At 37.6% G+C, this 24,318-nt stretch overlaps 2 protein-coding genes across 3 annotated transcripts in view; one reads left to right on the top strand and one right to left on the bottom strand.

Annotated features, from left to right (window-relative positions):
• Window positions 1–24,318, bottom strand: part of Arhgef33 (Rho guanine nucleotide exchange factor 33) — a 149,594-nt gene that overhangs the window by 10,495 nt on the left and 114,781 nt on the right. The window lies entirely within an intron of this gene.
• Window positions 1–24,318, top strand: part of Sos1 (SOS Ras/Rac guanine nucleotide exchange factor 1) — an 84,300-nt gene that overhangs the window by 31,288 nt on the left and 28,694 nt on the right. For both annotated transcript variants that reach the window (XM_075955674.1, XM_075955673.1), the window contains exons 5-10: window positions 757–966; window positions 3,461–3,604; window positions 6,200–6,310; window positions 6,391–6,489; window positions 15,451–15,578; window positions 16,323–16,978. In XM_075955674.1, coding sequence (XP_075811789.1) covers window positions 757–966; window positions 3,461–3,604; window positions 6,200–6,310; window positions 6,391–6,489; window positions 15,451–15,578; window positions 16,323–16,978 — 1,348 coding nt within the window. The remainder of the gene's footprint in view (window positions 1–756; window positions 967–3,460; window positions 3,605–6,199; window positions 6,311–6,390; window positions 6,490–15,450; window positions 15,579–16,322; window positions 16,979–24,318) is intronic.

Here is a 24,318-nt window from a genome sequence, read left to right as displayed (position 1 = left end):
TGTTAAAAGGGGCCGGGATGTAGTCTGATTGGTAGAGTGCTTGCCTACAGTGTATACTGCCCTGGGTTCGATTCCAGCACTGCGTAAGCAGCACATGGTGTGCAAGCTTGTCATCTCAGCACTCAGCCGTGCAGGCAGAAGCATCAGAACTGACGCTACCTTGGCTGCGTAGTGAGCGTATGACTAGCTTCAGTTATATGAGACTATGTCTCTAAGGCTTAAAAATATTAAACGCAACAAAACAGCAAGGTTCCAGAGGTATTGAAAGGTGACTTATATGGTAGCCTAAGGTAAAATATATTGCAGTGACTTAAGTACTTAAGTAGTCCACAGGAATGGGAAGGATGAGTTTCAACAAGAGTAATAATTGTAAACTTTTTGAATAATTTTTTTAAATGTATATGGGTATTTTACCTGCATGTATGTCTGTCACCATGCTCATGCCCAGTCTCCAAGGAGGCCAGAAGAGGGCATCAGATCTCTGAACTGGAATTAAGGAAGACTGTGAGCCCCCATGTGTGAGCTGGGAGCATCAATTGCTCTTAACCACTGAACCATCTCTTCTCTCCAGCCCATTTCAAAAAATCCTTAGGGAGAGTTTGTCCTTCAGTTTCCACACACACACACACACACACACACACACACACACACACACAATGTATATGCTCTCATGAATGGAAAACTATTCTGGGGCATTTACCTTCAATTAGACTAGATAATTATTTTACACTTTTGTTTTATATCTCTCACTAATAGGTATTGATGGATATGTTTCATCAAGATGTAGAAGACATAAATATTTTATCTTTAACTGATGAAGAGCCTTCCACCTCAGGAGAACAAACTTATTATGATTTGGTAAAAGCATTCATGGCAGAAATTCGACAATATATAAGAGAATTAAATCTAATTATAAAAGTTTTTCGAGAACCCTTTGTCTCTAATTCTAAATTGTTTTCATCTTATGTAAGTATATTTTATGCTATTTTTGCATGTGTTGTTAAATTTCACTTCAAATTTGAACTTACATAATTCATAACTTCTAATTTAACAATTTTTTTTAAGTTGTGGAACTTAAATTTATGGTCACAAATAAAGTACTATAGCAGTTTCAAGAGATTAAACAGAAATTGAAAGACAAAGTCTAAAATAGACTAATTATATAAGTGAAAATGAATTCACATAATAATACATTTATTTCAAGGAATAAAACTTTGTTAGGTGGAAGATATTTTTGATTCAATTGACTCATTTGAGTCATTTAACTGATCCTTATCAACAGCAGCTGTATTGTTGGATACCATATTTAGATGAGCAAGAAATAGCTCTTGTCTCTAAACAGTCAAGGCAAAGCTGTAGATAAAAAATGCCCTCAAGTGTGATGAGCATCACAGCAGCCCTGTAACAGTGGTACTAGTCTCAGGATAGTGTCCATACTAGTCTCACTAACAAAGAACGGCCACAGAGCCTGGTGACTGATGGGCTCTGTGGCCCCAGGAGTGCTCCCCAGGAGTGCTCCCCAGGAGTGGGCTCTGGAGCTCAAGGTACAGCAATGAGTGACTATTAAACAATAAAGGACCAGGAGCAGAAGTACAGCCCAGTGGCCAAGCACTTGTCTGATATGTATATGAGACTCTGGGCTCAGTTCCCACCACTACAAAAACTAAATAAAGAATTAGATTTTATAAGTTTATAAATATGCTAAGCACTATTTATTGAATTAGTTTAAATGTATGAAGTACATGACATTTAAGTTGTTTCATTAAATTTACTTTTAAAAAAAGAGTAGAGACAATATCTTAGACAAAAATCAACAAACAAAACTTGCTGAATGGTGTTCAGTATCATTAATTAACAGAGAAATACAAATCAAGCATAGTGAGATATTTCCACATATATATTAGAAGGACTTTTTTTTTTAAGCATCAGATACTGAGAAGAACGTGGAGTGACTACTTATGGGTTTGTAAATTTTCCATGTTACCCTATGAAAGGTGAAGACATAGGATGATTATGATTTACCCTTAGAGTAGACAGCTACTCTCTAGGCATAAGGAATGAAGTACTTATGCATACACCCCAATAACTGAATCTCAAGAACATGAGCAGAGAAGCTGGACACACAAGATGGGTTTCCACTTATCAAATGTTCTGGAAAAGATAATTGTCTAGTAATGGAAAGGAGAACACTCATTTTCTGGCAGTGAGGATTGTGGGAGTTGATGCAGATAAAACATAAGAAAACTTTTAAAAAATATTCTTTGATTTTATTTTATATGTGATTGTTTTTCTGTAGCAGCCAGGAGAGGACATTGGATCTCCTGGGGCTGGAATTATAAGCCCTGTGGTTTCTGGGAATCAAACCAGTGCTCTTAACTGCTGAGCCATCTTTCTAGCCCCATAAAAAACTTTTTAAGACAAAATGTGGGTAGTGACTAGAATGAGGTTACAATCTCACCAAAAATACATTTAAAGAAGGGATCTCTTACTGTATACAAACCATTTCTCAAAATTAATTTGACCTAAATAAAAATCACTGATAAAATAGTAATCAGTAACTTTTAACAGACCATTTAAAATTATATGGTCTCAGAGACTGTATTACAATTAATGTGTATGAAATGATGAATTTATTAATGCCAGGGTAGTACATGTCATCTCTTTGCATGGAATGTTTAGAGAGTAGAACTGTGGCTGTAGGGACTGTAAGTAAAACAGTGGGAATACATTCTGTCAGCACATCTTATACTGTACTTACACGGTCCACACATCAGTGGGAATACATTCTGTCAGCACATCTTATACTGTACTTACACGGTCCACACATAGGAAGATAAGACTTACTTAATATATACTTTTTGTGAGATCTTATACATTTATTTCTCCATATTTAACCCTGTCATTGTCAAGACAGGAAATACTTTCCTGCCTTAGACAGTTTCCTTAAGTCCCATGTGCAGTACCCTCAGCATCCTCTCTCAGAAAACCAATTATTTTATGATATGTTAATTAAGTCTCAATAGAAAAGCTACACAGACACTACACAGAAGACAAAAAAAAAATCACAGTTTGTTGAATAGATTATTAAAATTTTCCTTCATTTTCCCATTACATGTCTGGATAAAATTATGTATCTGGATAAAGCCATAGTTTTCTTCATGCCCTTCAACCAGAATTTGGACACAACAAATGTAATGCAGAGACACACAGCTAGACCCTGTTGCTCTCTGCTGAGCTGTTGGGGATCTGTGCATAGCAAGATGTTCTAAAGCTAAACGATTGACAGAGATGAGTATTTCTTAACTATATATCACAAAAAGGAATTTTGAAGTGTTTTTATTGTGAGTCACTAAAATTCCTCAGTCTATTAAACTTTGGTTATAATATGATTTTATTTACTAAAAAGGTATCTTATTATACAACATGACTGAATTAATATTTCTTTCCCTTTTCTCCACAGGATGTAGAAAACATATTTAGTCGTATAGTAGATATACATGAACTTAGTGTAAAGTTACTGGGCCATATAGAAGACACTGTAGAAATGACAGATGAAGGCAGTCCCCACCCATTAGTAGGAAGCTGTTTTGAAGACTTAGCAGAGGTAAGTATGTCATTATATAACAAAAGAAAGTCTGTTTATAAGTCTACATTTACATTAAAAATAGGCTTATAATTCCTATTTCCAGTTCAAGTCACAGGTAATTAACTTATAAATGCATTTTTGCTCTTTTCCCATAGAGTCATTGTCAACATTTATTGTGATCAAACACAGAAAAAGTTGTCTTTCCCAGATTCACAGAGGAGTAACACTGCAGCCAGTCCTAGTGCCTCACTGTGAATCATTCAGGACTGCCTAGTACAAAATGACAGAGTTGTCTGCTGGGCAGTGGTGCACTTGGGAAGCAGAGGCAGGTGGATCTCTGTGGTTCATGGCCAGCATAGTCTTCAGAGTGAGTTCTAGGACAGCCAGGGCTACACAGAGAAACCCTGTCTCAAAAAACAACAATAAGAAGAGTTGTTCTTATTTGTAGTCATTATTTAGCAGATACAAGAAAACAACACTAAAAAAAAAAAAATTAGGTAAGTTCACTGTAGCAGCCTAGAGGAAAGATGAGCATTTTGGTGCTGTGACAGCCGTCAGAATATAGAGCCTTAAAGGCAAAAACTGCCATGTGTTAGAAGATACTCAGTAAGAAAGTAGGGAAGGCAAGATGGCTCCACCCATAAAGCACTGTGCAGACTCGACAGCCTGAGCTTGGTGTCTGGGTGAGGTCCAGCCTAAGAGTTCAATCACTAGAACTATGGTAGAATGAGAACTGACTCCCAAAAGTCCTCTAACCTGCACACACCTGTACACACATACAGGTACACAGTGATGATGACCCACTTGTACACACACATGTACACAATGATGATGATGACACACCTGTACACACATACATGTACACAATAATGATGATAAAAAGCCTAACTAAAAGTATGTAAGACCTTTGTTAAGAAAAATTGTAAAATATTTAGATTCATATAGGATGTATGAGTAAATGGGAATATACTATGCTATGTTTATGGATGGAAAAACTCAGTAGTTCATTAAAGTTAACAGTCAGTATACAGCAAGTTGTCTTTAGTGTCTAAGAATGAGTGTGAAGTCTGGGTTATGTTGCAAGTTCTAGGGTAGTTTGTGCTAGCTACACAATGAGAATCCTGTTTTGAATTCTCACCCACCACTTGCCACCCACGCCCATGTCAGAAAAAAAAAACAAAATTAATTTAGAGGAACAGCAGACCGAGGAAACCCTCTATCACATATGTAGATTTATTGAATAGTAGTATCAGAGTAGAGTGTTGCTACCAATATAGACAGACAGTGGAACAGGATGGAATGTCTTGGCATGTGACACGGATAGAGAGAGAAAAATTAATAATTAAAAAATTAGGAGTTGAACGAAGATGTAAGGAAGCAGGATAGCTAGGAGCATTCCCTGTCACGTCACACCTCATAGTGACCAGAGCTCCAGCTGGAAGGGATTTCAGACCTGGTGTTCTACTGAATCTTAAGAAGTAGTTTAAAAACCAACACTAAAGGTAATTCATACCTTTTAGTCATTTGTCTTATTCTTTACTGCTACTACATCCCTCCTCTTGTCTCTTTTAGAATTAGCTTTTATAGAAAGGAACACTTGTCAGAATCTGGAATTCTACGTGTGTGTTTCATTCACATGTATCAGAGGTTAGAGGACACTGTGTGAGTCAGTTGTATCCTTCCATTTTGTGGGTCCCAGGGATTGAACTAAAGTCATCAGGCTTGTCGATAGGCATCTTTACTCACTGAGCTATCTCTGTCACTCCTAACTTTACATTAAGTGGAATAGGGCACTGGATTGAGATGGGAAAGGTCCTATTTCTCTTGCTAAAATCAATAAACCTACTCTATATTTCCTCAGGGTTCATCAGTACTTTTATAGACCTAGCTACGAGACTTGCTTATTGATGACTGGTAATATTAATAATGATGTTTTGATTTTACAGTTTGGATTGTTAGTTTTGTGAAAACTACAATAGACTTTTAGATGACAGAAGCTTCTGATTTACAAAGTAGGAAAGTAAAATAAAATTTTTTTTATATTTATTTATTTTATGTATTTTGCCTGCATGTATGATTTTTTGCCACATATGTTCCTGGTGCCCCCAGAATCCAGAAGAAGGCATGAGATATCCTGAAACTAGAATTATGGGTCATTGTAAGCCACTGTGAGGGTGCCTGAGTCCTCCGCAAGAGCAACAAGTGTTCTTAACTGCTAAGCCATTTCTCTAGGCCAACACCTTTAAATCTGAGAAAATAAATATCTAACATCAGGGTCTTAAATGCTCATGTCTTACTTAGTCATACCCATCTGTTAAGCTGTGCTGTTTTCTAGAACCAAGTCTGCCCACTCTTAGGACAGAGAAATATCTTAGTGTACATTGATCCTATTACTTAGAAGAAAAAAAGTATGTGTTCTTTTACTTAAGAATATTAGATTTATTCTGTTAAATTATAATAACCACTCAATTTTCATTTGGAATCTTTAAAAGAAATATTATGTTTGTGTAGATTGGCTCATAATTTAATTTTTTATATTTTGGGTGGTGGGTCATTTATATTTTACCTTGGAGATAGATTTTTTACACTTATTTTATTGTCTTTATTTTTAAGGAACTAGCATTTGACCCATATGAATCATATGCTCGGGATATTTTACGACCTGGATTCCATGACCGTTTCCTTAGTCAGTTATCAAAGCCTGGGGCAGCACTTTATTTGCAGGTAGAGTGACTATTAAATCAAATTTCACAATGTCAGAAAATTAAGCTCTTAAAAAAAAGTTAACTTTTTTCCTTTTTTAGTCAATAGGCGAGGGCTTCAAAGAAGCTGTCCAGTACGTCCTGCCCCGGCTGCTGCTCGCTCCCGTGTACCACTGTCTGCATTACTTTGAGCTTCTGAAGGTAAGGAAGCTCTCACTGGTATTTACAAAGCAGTCTGCTGTCATTTTTGCCACTTTATTAGAAAATTATTATCTGAGTGTCCATATCCATTAGTGCATATTCATTTTCTTTGTCCAGCTGAGAAGCAGTTTTAAGCAAATCTGCAGAAGTAAGTAAACAACATGTTTTTTCTGACTTTACTACTGAACTGTAAAGCAATTTTATCTTTAATCATGTGGCCTTTTTGCTTAGATGGAAAAGATTCTTTGAAAACAACTGTGTATGCATCCAAGACTCCATGTGAGGACCTCAGTAGTTGCAGGGACTCTTTATCAGGGACCCAATATGAAAATAAGACTAAAATAATACTTAGTTCAATAGATTTTCATAGCTCAGCTTTGCAGTTATATCTGTTAAACTCACTATTGTTACTATTTTAGAAACAGTGAATTTGTATACTAGTAAAAATTCTCCAATTGATCATCATTAAAATATTAAGAAGTAATGAAATTCTAAAGGATTGAGTAGCCACATAAAACTTTAAAGTTTATTAATTTATAAATAGAAGTAAGAAGCTTTGATGAGGATTTGAAAGGTTATAAAATTGAGCAGCTTGATAAGAAAAATTAAGGGCTAGCAAGATGAAACTGGCTGACACTTGTCACACGGCCTGGCAAGTAGAGTTCAATCCCAGAGCTCACAGAAAGGAGGAAAGAGAACAGTGCCACAAAGTTGTCCCTGACCTCCATGTACACGGATACCATACATGTACAAGCACACAAAGTTGTCCCTGACCTCCATGTACACGGATACCATACATGTACAAGCACACAAAGTTGTCCCTGACCTCCATGTACACGGATACCATACATGTACAAGCACACAAAGTTGTCCCTGACCTCCATGTACACGGATACCATGCATGTACACGCACACAAAGTTGTCCCTGACCTCCATGTACACGGATACCATACCTGTACACGCACACAAAGTTGTCCCTGACCTCCATGTACACGGATACCATACATGTACACACACACAAAGTTGTCCCTGACCTCCATGTACACGGATACCATACATGTACACGCACACATGCGCACTCACATGGAAACTTAAAGGGTAGAAAGTGGCTTAGCACGTGACACTCTTCTAGAGGTCCTGGGTGTAGTTTCTAGTGCCCATGCTGGACAGCTAACAAACCACCTATGGCTACAGCTTCAGGGAGGTCCAGGGCCTTCTTCCAGCCTCTGTGGGTACACGCACACACATAGCATATACTCACAGGCACACAAACATACACAGAATTCAAAATAGCTTTTAAAGAAAAGAGGTAGTTGTTCTTACCTGTAAACCCAGCACTTGAAGCTGTTGTGAGCCACTGTGGGCAACAGAGTTCAACTTTATCTCAAAAAAAATCATAAAGGCCAGTGAGATTGTGCTTGCCACCAAGCCTAAGTTTGACTCCTGGGACCCACATGGTGGAAGGAGAGAACTGACTTCTGCAAGTGCCCTCTTACCTACCTCCATACCTGCACACAGTGCACACACACTCTAAAGAAATAATTTATTTTTAAATAAGAATGCTATTTAAATTTATATGTATAGTGGATCAAACCTACAGTATGAGCATTTGAGAGACTAAGGCAAGTGGATTACTATGAATTTGAGGCCAGGCAAGGCTACATAGCGAATCTAGGCCAGTCTAGGCCAGTATGAGCCCCTGTCTTGAGAAGTGGGGGGATGATTTTCATTATACCTCTAATTAAGATTTCCAAAAATTATAGCAATGGTAATCACATTTTAAGAACACCCTTTAGGATTTAATATTTTTCTACTCATTTGAGAATGGATATCCCTAAATCATATTACAACTTAAGTTTACATTGCAAAGTAAACAGTGTATGGGTAGTGCAAGGAAAGAAAACTGACCGGCAGGCTGGTCATTTGTTCCACTCTGGGTTCCTTTTAGCACTGATGTACTCTTGTATTCTTATTTATTTTGCATGTATATACATAAGTAAATGCACTTGTGTGCACACACTGTCCATGAAGCCAGAGGACAACTTAGTATTCTAATTTTTTCTCTTTGGGGAATTGTTACTCTGAACTGCCCATCTACTTGGTAAAGAACTGACTGCATGAGATCAGGGCAGATGGAGGCATCAAATGCTAAGATTTGAGGGGTAGTTGGAATCTAGCCATAATGTATTTGTATGCTGAGTGCGTTTTGGGATTTTGTGGTTGTTGAAGTCTTTCTGCCCGCAAACTGTGTGGCTAGAGAAAAATCACTGGACTTTTTTGAGCCCTGGTTTCCTTTTTATAGAGTGCTTATTTCACTAGGTAGCACCATCAACTTAAAACATTGCAAAGGTTATTTCATGTAGACACTTGGGTGTTTTCATCACTAGAGATGTTTCTTACTGTCCGTGACACTTTCCCTCACCACATCTCCCACTGTCGTCTTGCCTGTCCAAATCTCTGATGTTTTTGGCATTAGCCGTCTTTATTGGGCAGCTTGGGTCCCATCCATCACACCAACTGTGATTCTTTTCTCTCCCTTACTGGCAGCGCCTCATGATTTAATATCAGAATTGAATCTGTGCTCAGCAACAAGTGTCCATTTGTAATGACATCATCTTCATATCTCTTGAATAGATAAAACAGCACCTTCTTTATATGGTCTTTGTACTTCCTTAAACTCTCAAATTGAAAGGTATAATTGGTTTCCTGGCACCTGCAACAGAAAGTCTGAATTCCTGAGCTTCACTGCTTGCTAGCTCTTTAGTCTTGCCCGTGAGCTTCAGCAGCCCTGGATATGCCAGTTCAGTGTAGGGCGGCATTTGTTTCCCTGTTTCTCCCATTGGCCTGGTGGAATTCCTCCTTCTCTAACTTCCCTGTGTCCTAGCATGGTACCTGACATTTAAATCTTTTATTAAATGCTTGTTAAATAATGAGTAGCAAAAATACATATTTTTCTTAGAATTCCTGTCAACGTTGTGTTGTATTTTAAAAGAACTTGAATTGTAAATTTCATATATACATGATTATTTGGGAACATAGAATGCCTTAAACTTTACAGATTCATAGGGGTAATATTTTGCAGGTATTAGCATAATACTGTCAGATTCAGTAATATGTTAGTTCCTAGAGGTTGGGGGTATAAGGACGATACTTGTCAATGGATATAAAATTTCAGTTAGGAGTGAGGAAAGAATTAGGGTTAATCAAAATATGATTAAAATTAATTTAATGAGCTTATTCTGGAAATATTAAATCACACAGAAGTGAGATTAAGTTAAGGGGCTCTGCCTAACTTCTAGTTAGCTTATTAACACGTATTACCTAGATAATGGAGGAAGATAAAGGAAACAGATGTCTGACCTCATTAGAATTTAAGTTTGCTGAAGCTTTGCTTTGTGTAATTTGCTCTTTAAAGCCCTTCTTTTATCAAAAGAAGGATTATCACATTCCTTGTATAAAATGACCATGGCTGCCAGTTGCTTGACTGCGATTCTTCTATGAACTCAGAAAGTGTGGTTTGGGGTTGGGAAGCTAAAGATCACCTCTAGATGAGTCATAGTAAGATTACAGCATTACAGCCCACCCTAAGCTGAGGGGAAATGTATGGGACCATTCCCCTTCAGATCAGCTAGGGCCGTTGCACACCAACAGTCCTCCTGTCTCTCTGAGGACTTGGGTGAATTCCTCACTGGATTCAGTCTTTTTCTCATGACAGGAGGAATAAATTCAAAAGATCTATCCTAAACAAAGATGTGAGGCTAACCTCGGAAAATTACATACATACATACACACACACATATATACATACATATATATGAGAGTGTGTATTATGGTGAGTACAGCAATTAATAATATTGTATGGTTTCAAAAATGGCTGAGAGTAGATTTTAAGAATTTACACCTGAGCCGGGCAGTGGTGGCTCACGCCCTTAATCCCAGCACTTAGGGGGGAATCTCTGTGAGTTCAAGGCCAGCCTGGTCTACTGAACTAGAGCCAGGACAGGCTCCAAAGCTACCGAGAAACAACCCTGTCTTGAAAAACAAATAAATAAAAAAAAAATTTACATCTGAGAAAAATGATATTTGGCAGTACATATTGTTAAACATCTTATTTTATCAAGCACCATGTTGTATACCATAAATATATACATTTTTTGCCGGCCAGTGGTGGCACACACCTTTAATCCCAGCACTTGGGAGGCAGAGGCAGGCGAATCTCTGTGAGTTCAAGGCCAGCTTGGTCTACAAGAACTAGTTAGTTCTAGGACAGGCTTCAAAGCTACAGGGAAACCCTGTCTCTAAAACCAGTATGTATGTATATGTGTGTGTGTGTAATTATATATTACACACAGATATATACACATACATACATAGAATTTTACTGGTCAATTAAAAAAAGTAAATTTTTTTTCAATTAACTTTTTTATTATGCTTTTATTTTTGATCATGTGTATGTGCCTGTGAGTATATGTGAGTGTGTTTGTGCGTGTGCTGTGAGTGCAGATGCCTTCAGAGGCTAGAGTTTTAAACCCCCTGGATCTGGAATCACAGGCAATTGTGAGCCTCCTGGGTGGGAATCAAACTTGAGTCCTCTGGAAGAACAGTATGTCTTCTTAATCAGATTTTATTAATTTTAATACTACTCCAATTCAAAACATTATTTCCACCATACTAGACAGTCCTTAGACCTGTGGATGAGTTAGAGACATTAAAGTTAATGTTTTATGAAGTGAAGACTTCCTTCTGCACTTGTAAAACTATCCACTCCCACAACATGATTCTTCTAACAAGTTTTTTTTGCTTTATTAAACAAAGTTAGACTGGATTGTTATGATTAAATATAATGACCAAGACTATGAATATTAACAAATTGATTCAACAAAATAATTAAACAAGTTTAAGTAATATCCTGGAAGCCGGGCGGTGGTGGCGCACGCCTTTAATCCCAGCACTTGGGAGGCAGAGACAGGCAGATCTTCTGTGAGTTCGAGGCCAGCCTGGTCTACAAGAGCTAGTTCCAGGACAGGCTCCAAAGCCACAGAGAAACCCTGTCTTGAAAAACCAAAAAAAAAAAAAAAAAAGTAATATCCTGGAGAATTACTCCATTCTCTTTGCAATATACTGGGTCCATGTAACTTAAGGGAAAGTAAGTTTCTTTCATTGTAAAAGTCAGGTTAAAGTCTGTTATATATGCATTATATAGAATTAATGTTTTCTAAGGCTGTCATAGCATAATATAACCTTAGTGACTGAAAAGCAACAGGAGTTATCCCTTTTGCTCTGGAGGCTGAAACCAGGAGTTGACAAGGTCTGCATCTTGGAAGGGTCTAGGGAAGAGTCCTCACTTGGCTCTGAGGAGGCAGCCATCCAGGGTTCTCCTTGCTTCACAGGTAGCTTCACTACAGGCTTTGCCTCTACCTGCCTCAGGTTCACCACTTCCCATTCTTTGTGTCAGCATCCAGACCTCCCTTTCCTTAACACAAAGTCTCCAGGTGAGTGGATTTAAGGTTCAGTCATAATCTAGCATGGCCTCATTTGATTAAACCTGCAAAGACATGAGTTCTAAATAGGTTTTTATGTCATTTCAGTAAATCAAGTACATTAGTGAGAAGGTCTTTGGACTGACAGTCATGAACAGTCATGAGCCTGCTTATTCATCTAAGTAAATGGTATTCATTTTATATTATGGTGGAGCAAAGTAGTTTCTAGAAATAAAATCATTAATTCATATGTTCCTAGATATTCTGTGTTTACTGATAAACTGAACCATAAAGTTAAACACCACGGAGGTGGGGAAGGAATGTAACTCAGTAGCAGAATGCCTACCTACTATACATGAGGTCCTGGGTTCCATCCCCAGCACTGTAAAACCCAGACCCTCCAAATTAGATACCATGTGCAGTCTATTTTGTGTTAAAATGATCAAGTTTTATCCTTCAGAATATTTCTGTGAATATCATTTTCGTTTTTGGTTTTTTGAGACAGGGTTTCTCTTTGCAGCTGTGGCTATCTTGGAACTCACTCTGTAGACCAGGTTAGCCTTGAACTCACAGAGACCCACCTGCCTCTGCATCCCAAGTGCCGGGATTAAGGACATGCACCACCACCGCCCAGCCTATCATTTTCCATTGGCAGCTCTTTTACACTACCCTGGGAGCTCCATTGTACGTGCATTATACTACAATAACTGCTTTGCCTTTGCTTCTCTCTGTTTGTCAGGGAGCCAGGAGTGGATGTGAACAAGCCTTACTCTTCAGCCCAGGCTGGCATAAAGCTCACTCTGTAGCTCAGCTAACCTTAAAGTTGGGGTGATCCTTCTGTCTCAGATTCCCGAGTGTTAGATTAGTTATGAGCCACCACACCTGGCTTCCCCACTGCTTCTTTCTAAGGAACCAAAAAGGAAGCAAGGGTGTGAGTGGCTCCTTTTCTGTGAAAGGATAAATTTTATTATCTGTAGAGGACCTACACATTTTCATTATGCTTTACAATATGATTCCTTAGATGACACTCAGTGCGTATGCAATATAATCTTAGAGACAGCACTGGGTAGGAAGTTTGAGTGTTAGTCACACCATGGATAGTAACAAGAGAACGCTTCTTTGTTGCCATTTGTATATGAATCTACTGCTTTTTTCCTGTGGCAACAATAAGCCACCTCTTTAAGGATAATTAGCTTCAATTATTTTGCATCATTTCCCAGTTTAAATCAACTTAAATAAAAAGAAAAGAATGCACATACAGAAAAGGCTTTATTAGTTGGGTGTGGTAACCATATACCTTTAATCCCAGTATTCGGGAGACAGGCAAGTAGATTCTTTTTGAGTTGAGGCCACCCTAATCGACATACAGTGAGACTTCTCAAAAAAAAAGTCTTTATTATACCGAAATGTTGGATGCTTGCCTGTTAACTATGAAGTTAAAAATAACATTTAAAAGTATTTCATCTGAAAACTTTATGGATTCAAAACCACTTTGGGGCTGGGGTGTAGCTAGGTTGATAGAGTGCTTTTCTAGCACTGGACCCTATCCCCAGCACTGTACAAACCCGACACAGTGTCACAGACTTCTAATCCCAGCACTCAAAAAAGGGAGACAGGAGAATTGAGAGTTCAAGGGCAGCTGAAGGCACACTAGACCCTGTCTCAGAAAAGGAAAGGAAGAAAAAGGGGGGAAAATATGTTGGTTTGTGGTTTTAAAAAATACTAATCGTGGAGAGATGACTCAGTGGTTAAGAGCCATTGCTCTTCTAGAGGACACAGATTTCATTCTCAGTACCCACATGCCAGGTGATAACTGTCTGTAATTCCAGTTCCAGAATGTATGACATCCTTTTCTGGTCTCCAAGGCACATGGTGCAAAGACAAACACACAGGCAAAACACACATATACATAAAATAAAAACACAAGCAGTACTTTTTACATGCCAATATATTCCACGTGCAAAATACAAGCTAAAAGGTACATAAAAGACTCTGGAACATTTTTGAATAGAAAATGAAATGATCTCTGGACAGGTTTTTCTTGTATCTGCTTTATATTAGAATTTTGTGCATTAGGCATATTTGCTGAATTGGTAATATAAAATACCAAGTACAGGAGCTGGAGAGATGGCTTAGTAGGCTCACTTGCTGCTCTTCCAGAAGAGTTGAGTTCCCAACATCCAAGTAGGGTGGTTCAGAAACACCTATAACTCCAACACCCTCCTCTGACCTCTGAGGGCACTGTACTCACATGCCTAAATCAACACCTGCCCAGCCACCCCCCACAGGCACATAATTTAAAAATATATCTATAATCAGAACAAAATACAGAGGGATCAATATTCTATCTAATTGTTAAATCTTGCTCTGTATGCTACTGACTTGAATGTCTTTAGACTTTACATTTTTAAAGACTTTTAAAAACACATATTCATTTATTCACGTAGAGGGTACGAGCAGAGGGATGGGGGAACGTGTTGTTGGAGGTCAGAGAAACATCTAGAGGAGTCAGTTTTTTCCTCCTACATGTGGGTCCTTAGGATTGAACTGAGGTCATTAGCCTTGGCAACAGATTGACTTGCTAAGTGATCTTGTCAGCCCTGAACTTTATTTTTTTACTCTACATTTAAAGAATATCTCTGTGTACCAGGCAGTGGTGGTACACACCTTTAATCCCAGCACTCCAGAGGCAGAGGCAGGATCTCTGTGAGTTACAGCCCAGCTGGTATATAGAGTGAGTTCCAGAGCTACACAGAGAAACTCTGTCACAGAGTGTGTGAGGGGTGCGGTATCTCTGTGTCTGGTGCCATGCTAAATAAATTCTATGGGAGTCAGAAGCACTTCTGTGGTGTTTCTTTTCAGGACAATGAATGCTGAGTGAGTACAGATAGTAACAAGATATATTCTGGGGCTGTTGCTCAGGCTGACCTCAGATGCCCAAGTGCTAGAATTACATGTATGTGCTACCAAACAAAACAGGAAGAACTGCTTTTTTCTTCAGAGACAGCTTCTCAGGTATCTGAGGCTGCCTCTGCTGCTGAGTACTGGGATTGCAGACATCTGCCAACATGTCTGCTTTATATGGATCAGAGAATAGAACTCAGGGCTTTATGCGTGCTAGGTAAACACAGTACCAGTTATATCCTCTGCCCAGAAAAACACTTCAAAAATAAAGCGAGAGGCTGGGGAGATGGCTCAGTTGTTAGGAACACTTGTTGCTCTTGAAGAGGATGCAGGTTCAGCTCCCAGCACCCACCTGCAGCTCCAGTAGTAGGGGATCGGACATTTTCTTCTCATTTTTGTGAGCATAAAGCACACATGTAGTACATGTTCATATATATAGGCAAACACCCATACACATAAAATCTAAACAGATGCACTTATAGAACATTTAAAATTATTGAAGTAGAAAAAGTTGAATGAATGTTAATTTTATCCTTAAATAAAGTGAGGTTATTGTTTTGTCCCTTTGACTTCACAGCAGTTAGAAGAAAAGAGTGAAGATCAAGACGACAAGGAATGTGTGAAACAAGCTATAACAGCCCTGCTTAATGTCCAGAGCGGCATGGAAAAAATATGTTCCAAAAGTCTTGCGAAACGAAGATTAAGGTGAATGAATATTCTCTGTAAACTCTCTTCCTTTCTATCCTGAAGCTGTGGTATAAATTCAGGGGCCTCAGCTCCCTCCTCAAGTAAACAATGAAGAGAACGATGTCAGTGACACGCTTGGTCTTTCAGAGGAAGTGACATCAAAGCCAGGAGAATTTGTATTGTTTGAAAAACCTTTCATATTTGTGCATTTTCCCTGCATACTCCCAGACAAGACCTCCTGAGGAGCAGCTGGTGAGCTGAAGGAGACGGAGCAAAGTGTGCCGGGTAGATTTAGCCACAGGCATCGCTATGCCAAAGTCCAATTAAAAGTGTTGTTTAGTTCAGGGACTATAACTCGAGACATTATTTCAGATAGCAGCTCTCCCACTTTCCTAATTAGAACGTGCTGTGTGCTTTTATCTTTGGGTCTTGTTCCTTTAAAAATACTTAACAATTTTCTTTCATCTCTTATTTTTTTTACTATATTGGGCTATTTTTGATATCTATCTTTCTAAATATTTAGTACTCAGGAAGAAATAATCTTTTGTACCTGAATTTATATAGTTGACTATCACTGTTATTTTTATACCTCTGAAAAAATTTGTGTTGTTTTAATTTCTAGAGCTGTATTATTACATCTATTTAGGGAATTAGTAAGCACCATATCAGAGATGGTTTCAGTTATATTTTGCCCTGTCTCCTTATCTGCATGAACTCTACATTCTGTCTCTGTGTACTAACAGTGTCTCTTCCTTTACCCAGTGAGTCTGCGTGCCGATTTTATAGCCAGCAAATGAAGGGGAAACAACTAGCAATCAAGAAAATGAACGAGATTCAGAAGAATATTGATGGCTGGGAGGGGAAAGACATTGGACAGTGTTGCAATGAGTTCATAATGGAAGGAACTCTTACACGTGTAGGAGCCAAACACGAGAGACACATATTTCTCTTCGATGGCTTAATGATTTGCTGTAAATCAAATCACGGGCAGCCGAGACTTCCTGGTGCTAGCAATGCAGAATATCGTCTTAAAGAAAAGTTCTTTATGCGAAAGGTACAAATTAATGATAAAGATGACACCAGTGAATACAAGCATGCTTTTGAGATAATTCTGAAAGATGGAAATAGTGTTATATTTTCTGCCAAGTCAGCCGAAGAGAAAAACAACTGGATGGCAGCACTGATATCTTTGCAGTACCGAAGTACCCTGGAGCGAATGCTTGATGTGACAATGCTGCAGGAAGAGAAGGAGGAGCAGATGAGGCTGCCTAGTGCGGATGTGTACAGATTTGCAGAACCAGACTCTGAGGAGAATATTCTATTCGAAGAGAACGTGCAGCCCAAGGCTGGGATTCCGATTATTAAAGCAGGGACAGTGATTAAGCTGATCGAGAGGCTTACATACCACATGTATGCAGGTAAGAAACACGAAGCGGCTGTCTTTCTTTGTTCAAAGTGATTGTTTTGATGGGTGGGTTATTATGCCTGAAATAGATAACTAACAACAAGCAAAGACTTTTTTTTATTTTGTTTTGTTTTTTGTTTTTGTTTTTTTGAGACAGGGTTTCTCTGTGTAGCCCTGGCTGTCCTGGAATTCACTCTGTAGACCAGACTGGACTTAAACTTACAGGGATCCACCTACCTCTGCCACCCTGAGTGCTGGGATTAAAGGCGTATGCCACCACTGCCTAGCTGCAAAGACTTCTAATAGAGAAGCTTTGACTAAAACCATCACTCTATTTCTTTGAAGTCTTTACTTCTTCTACCAGATTTCCAACCATTATTTTAACCCTAGAGTCATAGTTACAAAGAGAAGAGGTCATTTGTCTAAAGTTAGCCAGCAAAGAGCAGTGGGGATAGGGTGAAGCATCAACATGAGTGTATTCACTTATTATCAAAATGTGCTGATGGCAAAAGTATGTACAGTATTGCCTTTTCTAAATATAAAATATATAGTATTGCCTTTTCAAAATATAAAAATATATATGGCACTGCCTTTTCTAAATATAAAATATATAGTATTGCCTTTTCTAAATATAAAATATATAGTATTGCCTTTTCTAAATATAAAAATATATAGTATTGCCTTTTCTAAATATAAAAATATACAGTATTGCCTTTTCTAAATATAAAATATATATTGTATTGCCTTTTCTAAATATAAAATATGTACGGTATTGCCTTTTCTAAGTATAAAAATATATACAGTATTGCCTTTTCTTAGTCTCCATTCTGTGTCTATTCAGGAAATCTGGAAACCATTTCAGTATTCTGTTGTTAGTGTTATCTATGCAAACAGTTTTATCTTCGCAGGTTTTAATGACAGACCAATCTGAACAACCTAGAAAGGTGCTAGGCAGGGTTAAATGCTCTGGTAAAGAGGTATGGGCATACGCAAGTCAGTCATTTCATATGCTCCAACACAGTGGGACGTCTGATCATTGACACATCTTAGCACCGAGGTGGTGTAGACAGCACTGAACTCATACAGTGTCCCTTCATGTCTCAGAACCATAGTTTTTCATCTCAAAAATTAACATCAAAATAGCTACCTTAGTGTTTTGCTGAAAAGCATAAATGAAATACCGAATGTGAAAGCTATTTAATTTTAAGTGCAAATTTTTAAAGAATGTTTTTTCTTTAAAAGACGTGTGTGATTTAAAGTCAGTATAACTCATAATACAATATTCTTAGGTACCTGAATGTGGAAAGTAACCTCTTTCCCCATATGTCTCATTAAATATATTCCTATTTTTAGGCAATCCATGTTTCTGGAGGAAAAAATATTTTCCCTTTTTTTTTTTTAAACAAATCCTATAAGTGGATTCCCTGTTTCCTTTGGAAGTTATTTTGGTGCTAATGAGATTTAAAATAGCCATTTGTTTATCCACTTAAGTAAAACTGAATAGAATAGCACTTAACAAGGCTTTTTCTGTTCAATTTACTCAATATACAAGCAGGGCTTTATATGGCTGGGAACTACCAAAGGGAGAGAAGTTAAATTTGAGTACTATTTTATATTAGTGTTCTCAAGCTACTTTATAATACAAACATGCCATTATCCACATATCTCTGGGATATATAAGTTAGAGTTTAGTTTTGCTGTCTGTTTTTTGGACTCCTAAGAGGTAGATCTTTGAGAACCTTTTCCATAGTAAATAGATAGCATTTCCCAAGGTGAGTTTTCCTCACCTTTTAGTCACACAGTACAGTGACGTGGCATCTCTGAACACGAATTATTAAGTGGTAGTGCACAGTGTCTGAGACTTGTTGAATAATAAGAGAAGACTCATCTGGGTTCCAGTTTTACTGTAAGTTGTCACCTAGAAACTTATACATGCATTGTGTTTATTACTCAAAAATAAAAAAGTATATATTAAAAATTTTAAGCTATTCTGTATTTATATAAAAATAGGTTACCTTTCTTTTTACATAGAAAGCTGTTTTTAAAAGTTACAGTTTTCTGTAATTATTATGACCTGTCTATTCACTTGATCTTCATCAACCTGCTATATACTGTTTAACATTCCAGCCAGGCAGTGGTGGTGCACACCTTTGATCCCTAGCAATTGGGAGGCAGAGGCAGGCAGATCTCTCTGAGTTCGAGGCTAGCCTGGTCTCAGAGATACACAGAGAACCTTATCTCTAAAAAAAAAGGAGGGGGGGCAGGGAGAAAATTATAAAAATACTTTGTTCACTCAAAATTTGTGGATTTAAAATATTGTCTTTGTTTTTAAATCCTGTGAATCTAAAACCTGCTCATTTTATCCTTAATAGTGTTTGCTTGTTTGTTTTCTAAGAAAAGGACAAAGCAAAAACCATATAAATCACAAGAGAAAAAAAATCAACGTTTGTATTGAATGGCATTCTTAGACTATGTAGAGTAAATAATCTCTCGTATCTTCCCTCTGAATATTAAAGACAGTTTATTTTCCTAACAGCACAGTCAGTGATGATCACTGGAGACTCAGTAGAGCCAAGTGTTCTTTTTTTTTTCTATCAAAAGTCAGTTGCTACTTGTTTCTGTATTCTGAAATCTACAATCTGTTTTTACAACATGTCTGTATGTAGCGGATTTATTTAACAGAATTAATTCATGATTAGCAGTTCTAAGCTATAACCAAATACTTTTTTTGGCAAGTCTTATTTTTTTATGAATGAGTGTACTTTCAAGCGTATGCCAGTAAGCTAACAGGTTTTGTGTGTCCAGCAGCCTTCATTCTTTATGTGTACAATGCTGCTAAAGTCTGTTTTTGTCATGATATTTTCACATACATCTAATGACTGCTGTCAACTTATAGCTTTTGTATAAAGTAATATTTTCTATGTTCTTTTCTAATATAACACTTAAATTTCTAGCTTTATACAATTTTGATGAAGTTAAATTTACTGAAATTTTCCCTGATGAGATTATTTTACTCTTTGCATCTGTGCATGTACCATGTGAGTGCAGTGCTGGTGGAGTCCAGAAACTGTCAGATTCCCTGGGACTGGAGCTGTAGATAGGACTTTGTTAGGAATCAAAAAATTTAAATCCTTCCAGTATTAAAAAAGTATGTTATAACTAAGTTTTTTTGACATTGTTTGTCCTGTTTTGAAATTTAATTGAATGTTTTATCTCATAATATGTGACAGGAGTAGCTGGAACCCACCAGCAACCTTGATGAGTTCTGAGATTGAAGTACATGAAACTAGTGTTATTAGTTTACTAGTCATCCTTTGATGTCTATGTACTGAAGTCTTTACTTGCAGTATAGAATTTTTTAATAGACCAACTACTCTGTAGAGTCCATTATTAACTTATTACTGGCAGTATAGAATGTGCTTTTGGTAGACATTCATGGAATTGTAAGACATAAAGCAGTATTGTAAGGTCTTCTCCAGCTCAATGTATAAAACGTTCTCCTGCAGTGACAACAGATGAAGTTATCACTTGTCTTCTCTACAATGACACAGATATAGTTATCATTTGTCTTGATAGAAACAGTAGTCTGTTTTTCCCTTTTATTCAGTCTCCCCAAATGAAAAAAAAAAGGAACTTTTGATTTGGTTAGTTTGTTATTAGGTGTTTTTGTTTAAAACATGAAGGACAAGATGTAGCTTACACTGAAACAAAAGCTAAAATTAATAACTCACTTTTTTATTATATAGTGAAAGGCACTCTACATACTACATGATGGAATTCAACTAATGATGTAACAGCACTTAGACATCGTCTAGATTATTTTAAGTTGCTCAGACATACTGAAAAACAGAAGAGAAAGCTGGCTTGCATATGATTAACTCTGGTTTAACTTCAGCTAACTTGGTTTCTCAAACGTTACAACAATATTACATACAAGGGCTACACACCTGTAGTGCCAGGAACTGTACACACCCTCAGTTTATAAACAAAAGTCCAAGTCCTCTAAGGGTTGTTTAATTTGCTAGAAATCCTATCGGTTAATTACAGAATGAAACCTAGAAATTAATTGCTTTATTCAGGAGAATATATGTTCATGTCCCCACTGATAGTTTCAAACTAAGTTTTAAAAAGTTATTTTAGTATGATAACACTTTAAAAGTTATACATGATTAATAATAGAAAAAATGGGGTTTTAATTACAATAGTTATTCATTTGGGGCAAATACAGGTGGGTATATTATGAAGAGATATAGTTTTTGTTTTTTATTGAAATAGGTAATAAGTTCTGAGAATTGTTATATGTAGATTTGCATGCAGTTAGATCCTGCTGCTTATTTCTGGGCATGAAAACTATTCCATCACTGGCCTATACCCTTAGCTCCATCATTTTATTGACTTTTCTGATTTATTGATGGAGGCCAGGTAGCCAGGCTGGCACTAAGTTTATCAGCCCTGAATGCTGGGGGTACAGGTGTTTGCCCCCTGTATTTTTTTTTCCTGACAAAGCCCAGTCATTGGGCTGTCAGAATAGCTCATTCTGTAAACAGAAAGCTTTCTGGAAAAATACATTTATATCTAGGTGAGTTAAAATATGCGTAACATACACGAATTATGACAATCTGAGGTAGAGTCTAATTTATAGCTTGTCTTTCATTCCCAGTGTTTTTGGACATATCAGATATTAGGGAATTCATCCTGAATTCTAGAAGGAAAACTACTCAGTTGGGTGGATTATTTTAAATTTGGCAGCAGCACAGAGAAACGGTTTCCTTACCCTAGAGTACGCAATCACAAAGCAGTGTCACAGGGAAAGGGGAGCAGGAAGTTCATTTCCCAGAGTTGCTGTAGGAAATGAAATGCAGCCAATTCTGAGCTAGAGCAACACAGGTAGGAAGATGGTGGTGCGCTCTCTCAGTGGGTGTGTATGATAGAGAACGGGTGGCATCGAGGGGAGGGTAATGATAATCTACAACACTCTTTCCTTCTTTTGTTGAAGATGAAATTGAGAAAACTTAAGATCTTTTTCTTTGATGTATTTACTGCTATCTTTGTACTCATAAATATTCAAAATTCTACATTAGATTTGAGTCTGTATCTTGCATAAGTTCAGTTTAGGCGTCTAACTTTAAAGTCTCTGAATGATTTTTGATCCATAGGGCAGTGCTCTTCTATTTTTAAACGGTGATTTTTTTTTAAGTGTTTGTGCGTCAGCATAGCGTCTGTTTCCTTTTTTTAAGGAATTCAAAAGTGATTGTTTATAAGTTCTTGCTGAGGAGCTTATTGTTTCTTGAGGTTTTAAATGGCTGTATTAAAAGGGAGTATTATCACATGAGCAGACATCCTGATTAACAGTGTTCCACTATGGTGGATGGGGGAAGGGTGTTCTTCATAAATAGATTTGTAATGTAATAAATATTTCATAAGTCTTATGACCTTGCCATATTAAATGTCAAGTGTTACAGACAGAAGAAGGAGAACTGATGACCTAAAATCCAACGTGCTATATTCTGAACACTAGATACACTGTAGATAGAGTTCAGAGGATTTTGAAAAATGTACACCAAATAACAAAGAATTATCCATGGGTGGGGTCAGCTAGAATGCCAGCAAAAAATAGTAACCACGGTCTGGGAATGCAGCTCAGTTGAATGCTTGCCTAGCATGCATGAAGCTCTGGATTCAATCTCTAGCATACAACTCATAAACTGGTGTTGACACATGCCTGTCATCTCTGCCTATAGCACTCAGGAGATAGAGGAAGGAGGATTAAATGTTCAAAGTCATTCTCAGCTACATAGTGAGTTCTAGGTCAATATGAGCTATATGAGACCCCATCTTAGAAAACAAAACAAAAAACATCAAAGTAACTATAGCTTATAGTTGAAGAAACGTGGCCTATGCCAAGAGCTTGAGACTAGACTCAGTAGGTATTTGTATAAAGAAGGTATGGAGAGGAAGAAACAGAGAAGCTATGAACATGGCAGGAAAAATGTAAGAAGAATGTTACCTCTGGTGGGTTAGAAAACAGTAGGGGTTATGTCTGAGTAACACATTTCTGGAGTAATTTTTGTTGCACACCAGAAGGGAATATCAAATTGGGCTACTTTTTTATTGTGAATATTTGTTGTGCTTGTACCTTAAAGCTAAACTTTGCCTGACTTTCTTATTTTTATATTTGTCTCCTGTTTCTGAAATATCATTTTGGAATATGAATAGGTCCATAAGAGTGCTACAAGCAGACAGCAATGTATTAGTCTTTTTCATTGCCTGTTAAATGGAAGGAGGTACTTTATTTTCTTATAAAGTTATATCATTTGTCCTTATTACTGAAGGTTTTTTCTTATATCAGATTAATTTAGTCCTTTGCATTGTCATAAAGGTGAAGTGCTGTGATTGGGGTGGCAGAGCATGTGTTTGAGTCATTGAGATGGAGAAATCAAAACAACAGAAAATAGCTTCTGAAATATACATATATAGCTTTTTCGTATATAATTTCAAAATATAGGTAAATCCTCTCAAAATAAGTTTGTTATTCATTAGAAACTTTTCATTGCTTTATATTAGAAATAACTCTCTCTCTCTCTGTGTGTGTGTGTGTGTGTGTGTGTGTGTGTGTGTGTGTGTGTGTTATTCCAGCATGGGAATATGGGTAGCTTTTAATTCTTTTTTTTTTTTTTTTAAGTACTTAAGCTTTTGCCAGTTTTCTTGGAGTATTTTAGTTCTTCCACCCCACCCTCCCTTTTTGGCAAGGCTGCTTTCAGCTTCCAGCCAAGATAAGAACAAATTAAACTTCAGTCACGTTAGGCCACACTAGAGTGGCGGTTACTGTGGGGTATTTATTCCACAGTATTTAGCCAGCAGCACACCGCAGCGGTGGCTACTGCTTAGTGTTTATTTATTTCACTTGCCAGCACCAAAAGCCTCTGAACAGTGGCATAGGCAGAACGGCTGCTGCCTCCTCAGTGGACCGCTCATTTCCAGTGACTCTGGTGCCTCCGACCAGCTCTGCAGCTACAAACTGCATTCTGATTTAATCATTTGTGTGAGCTTCTATGGTGACACTGTAATTCATTGATAAATCCTGCATTTTTAGGTCTCACAACTAGGTAAGACTTATGGGAATCCTTTGATATGGGGAGTAACTAACTGTCTTGCGAGAAAGGAGTACCAGAGCAGAATCACATAGCCATGCTCTCTTCTGTAGTTCTCCTGACCTACTAGCCTCCCAGAAATTGTGTGGCGTAGATGTAGGTGAAAACACTCTCGGGGGTGTTACATAATGGACATCGGGAACTGATGTAGTCCCATTTGACTGACGGGGCACTGAGGCACAGCTGCCTTTCCAGCATCATC

This window comes from Microtus pennsylvanicus, chromosome 21 (genome assembly GCF_037038515.1).
Source record: "Microtus pennsylvanicus isolate mMicPen1 chromosome 21, mMicPen1.hap1, whole genome shotgun sequence".
Taxonomy (NCBI): domain Eukaryota; kingdom Metazoa; phylum Chordata; class Mammalia; order Rodentia; family Cricetidae; genus Microtus; species Microtus pennsylvanicus.
The sequence above is the reverse complement of the archived record's forward strand: the minus strand, read 5'-3'. Positions and strand labels throughout refer to the sequence as shown.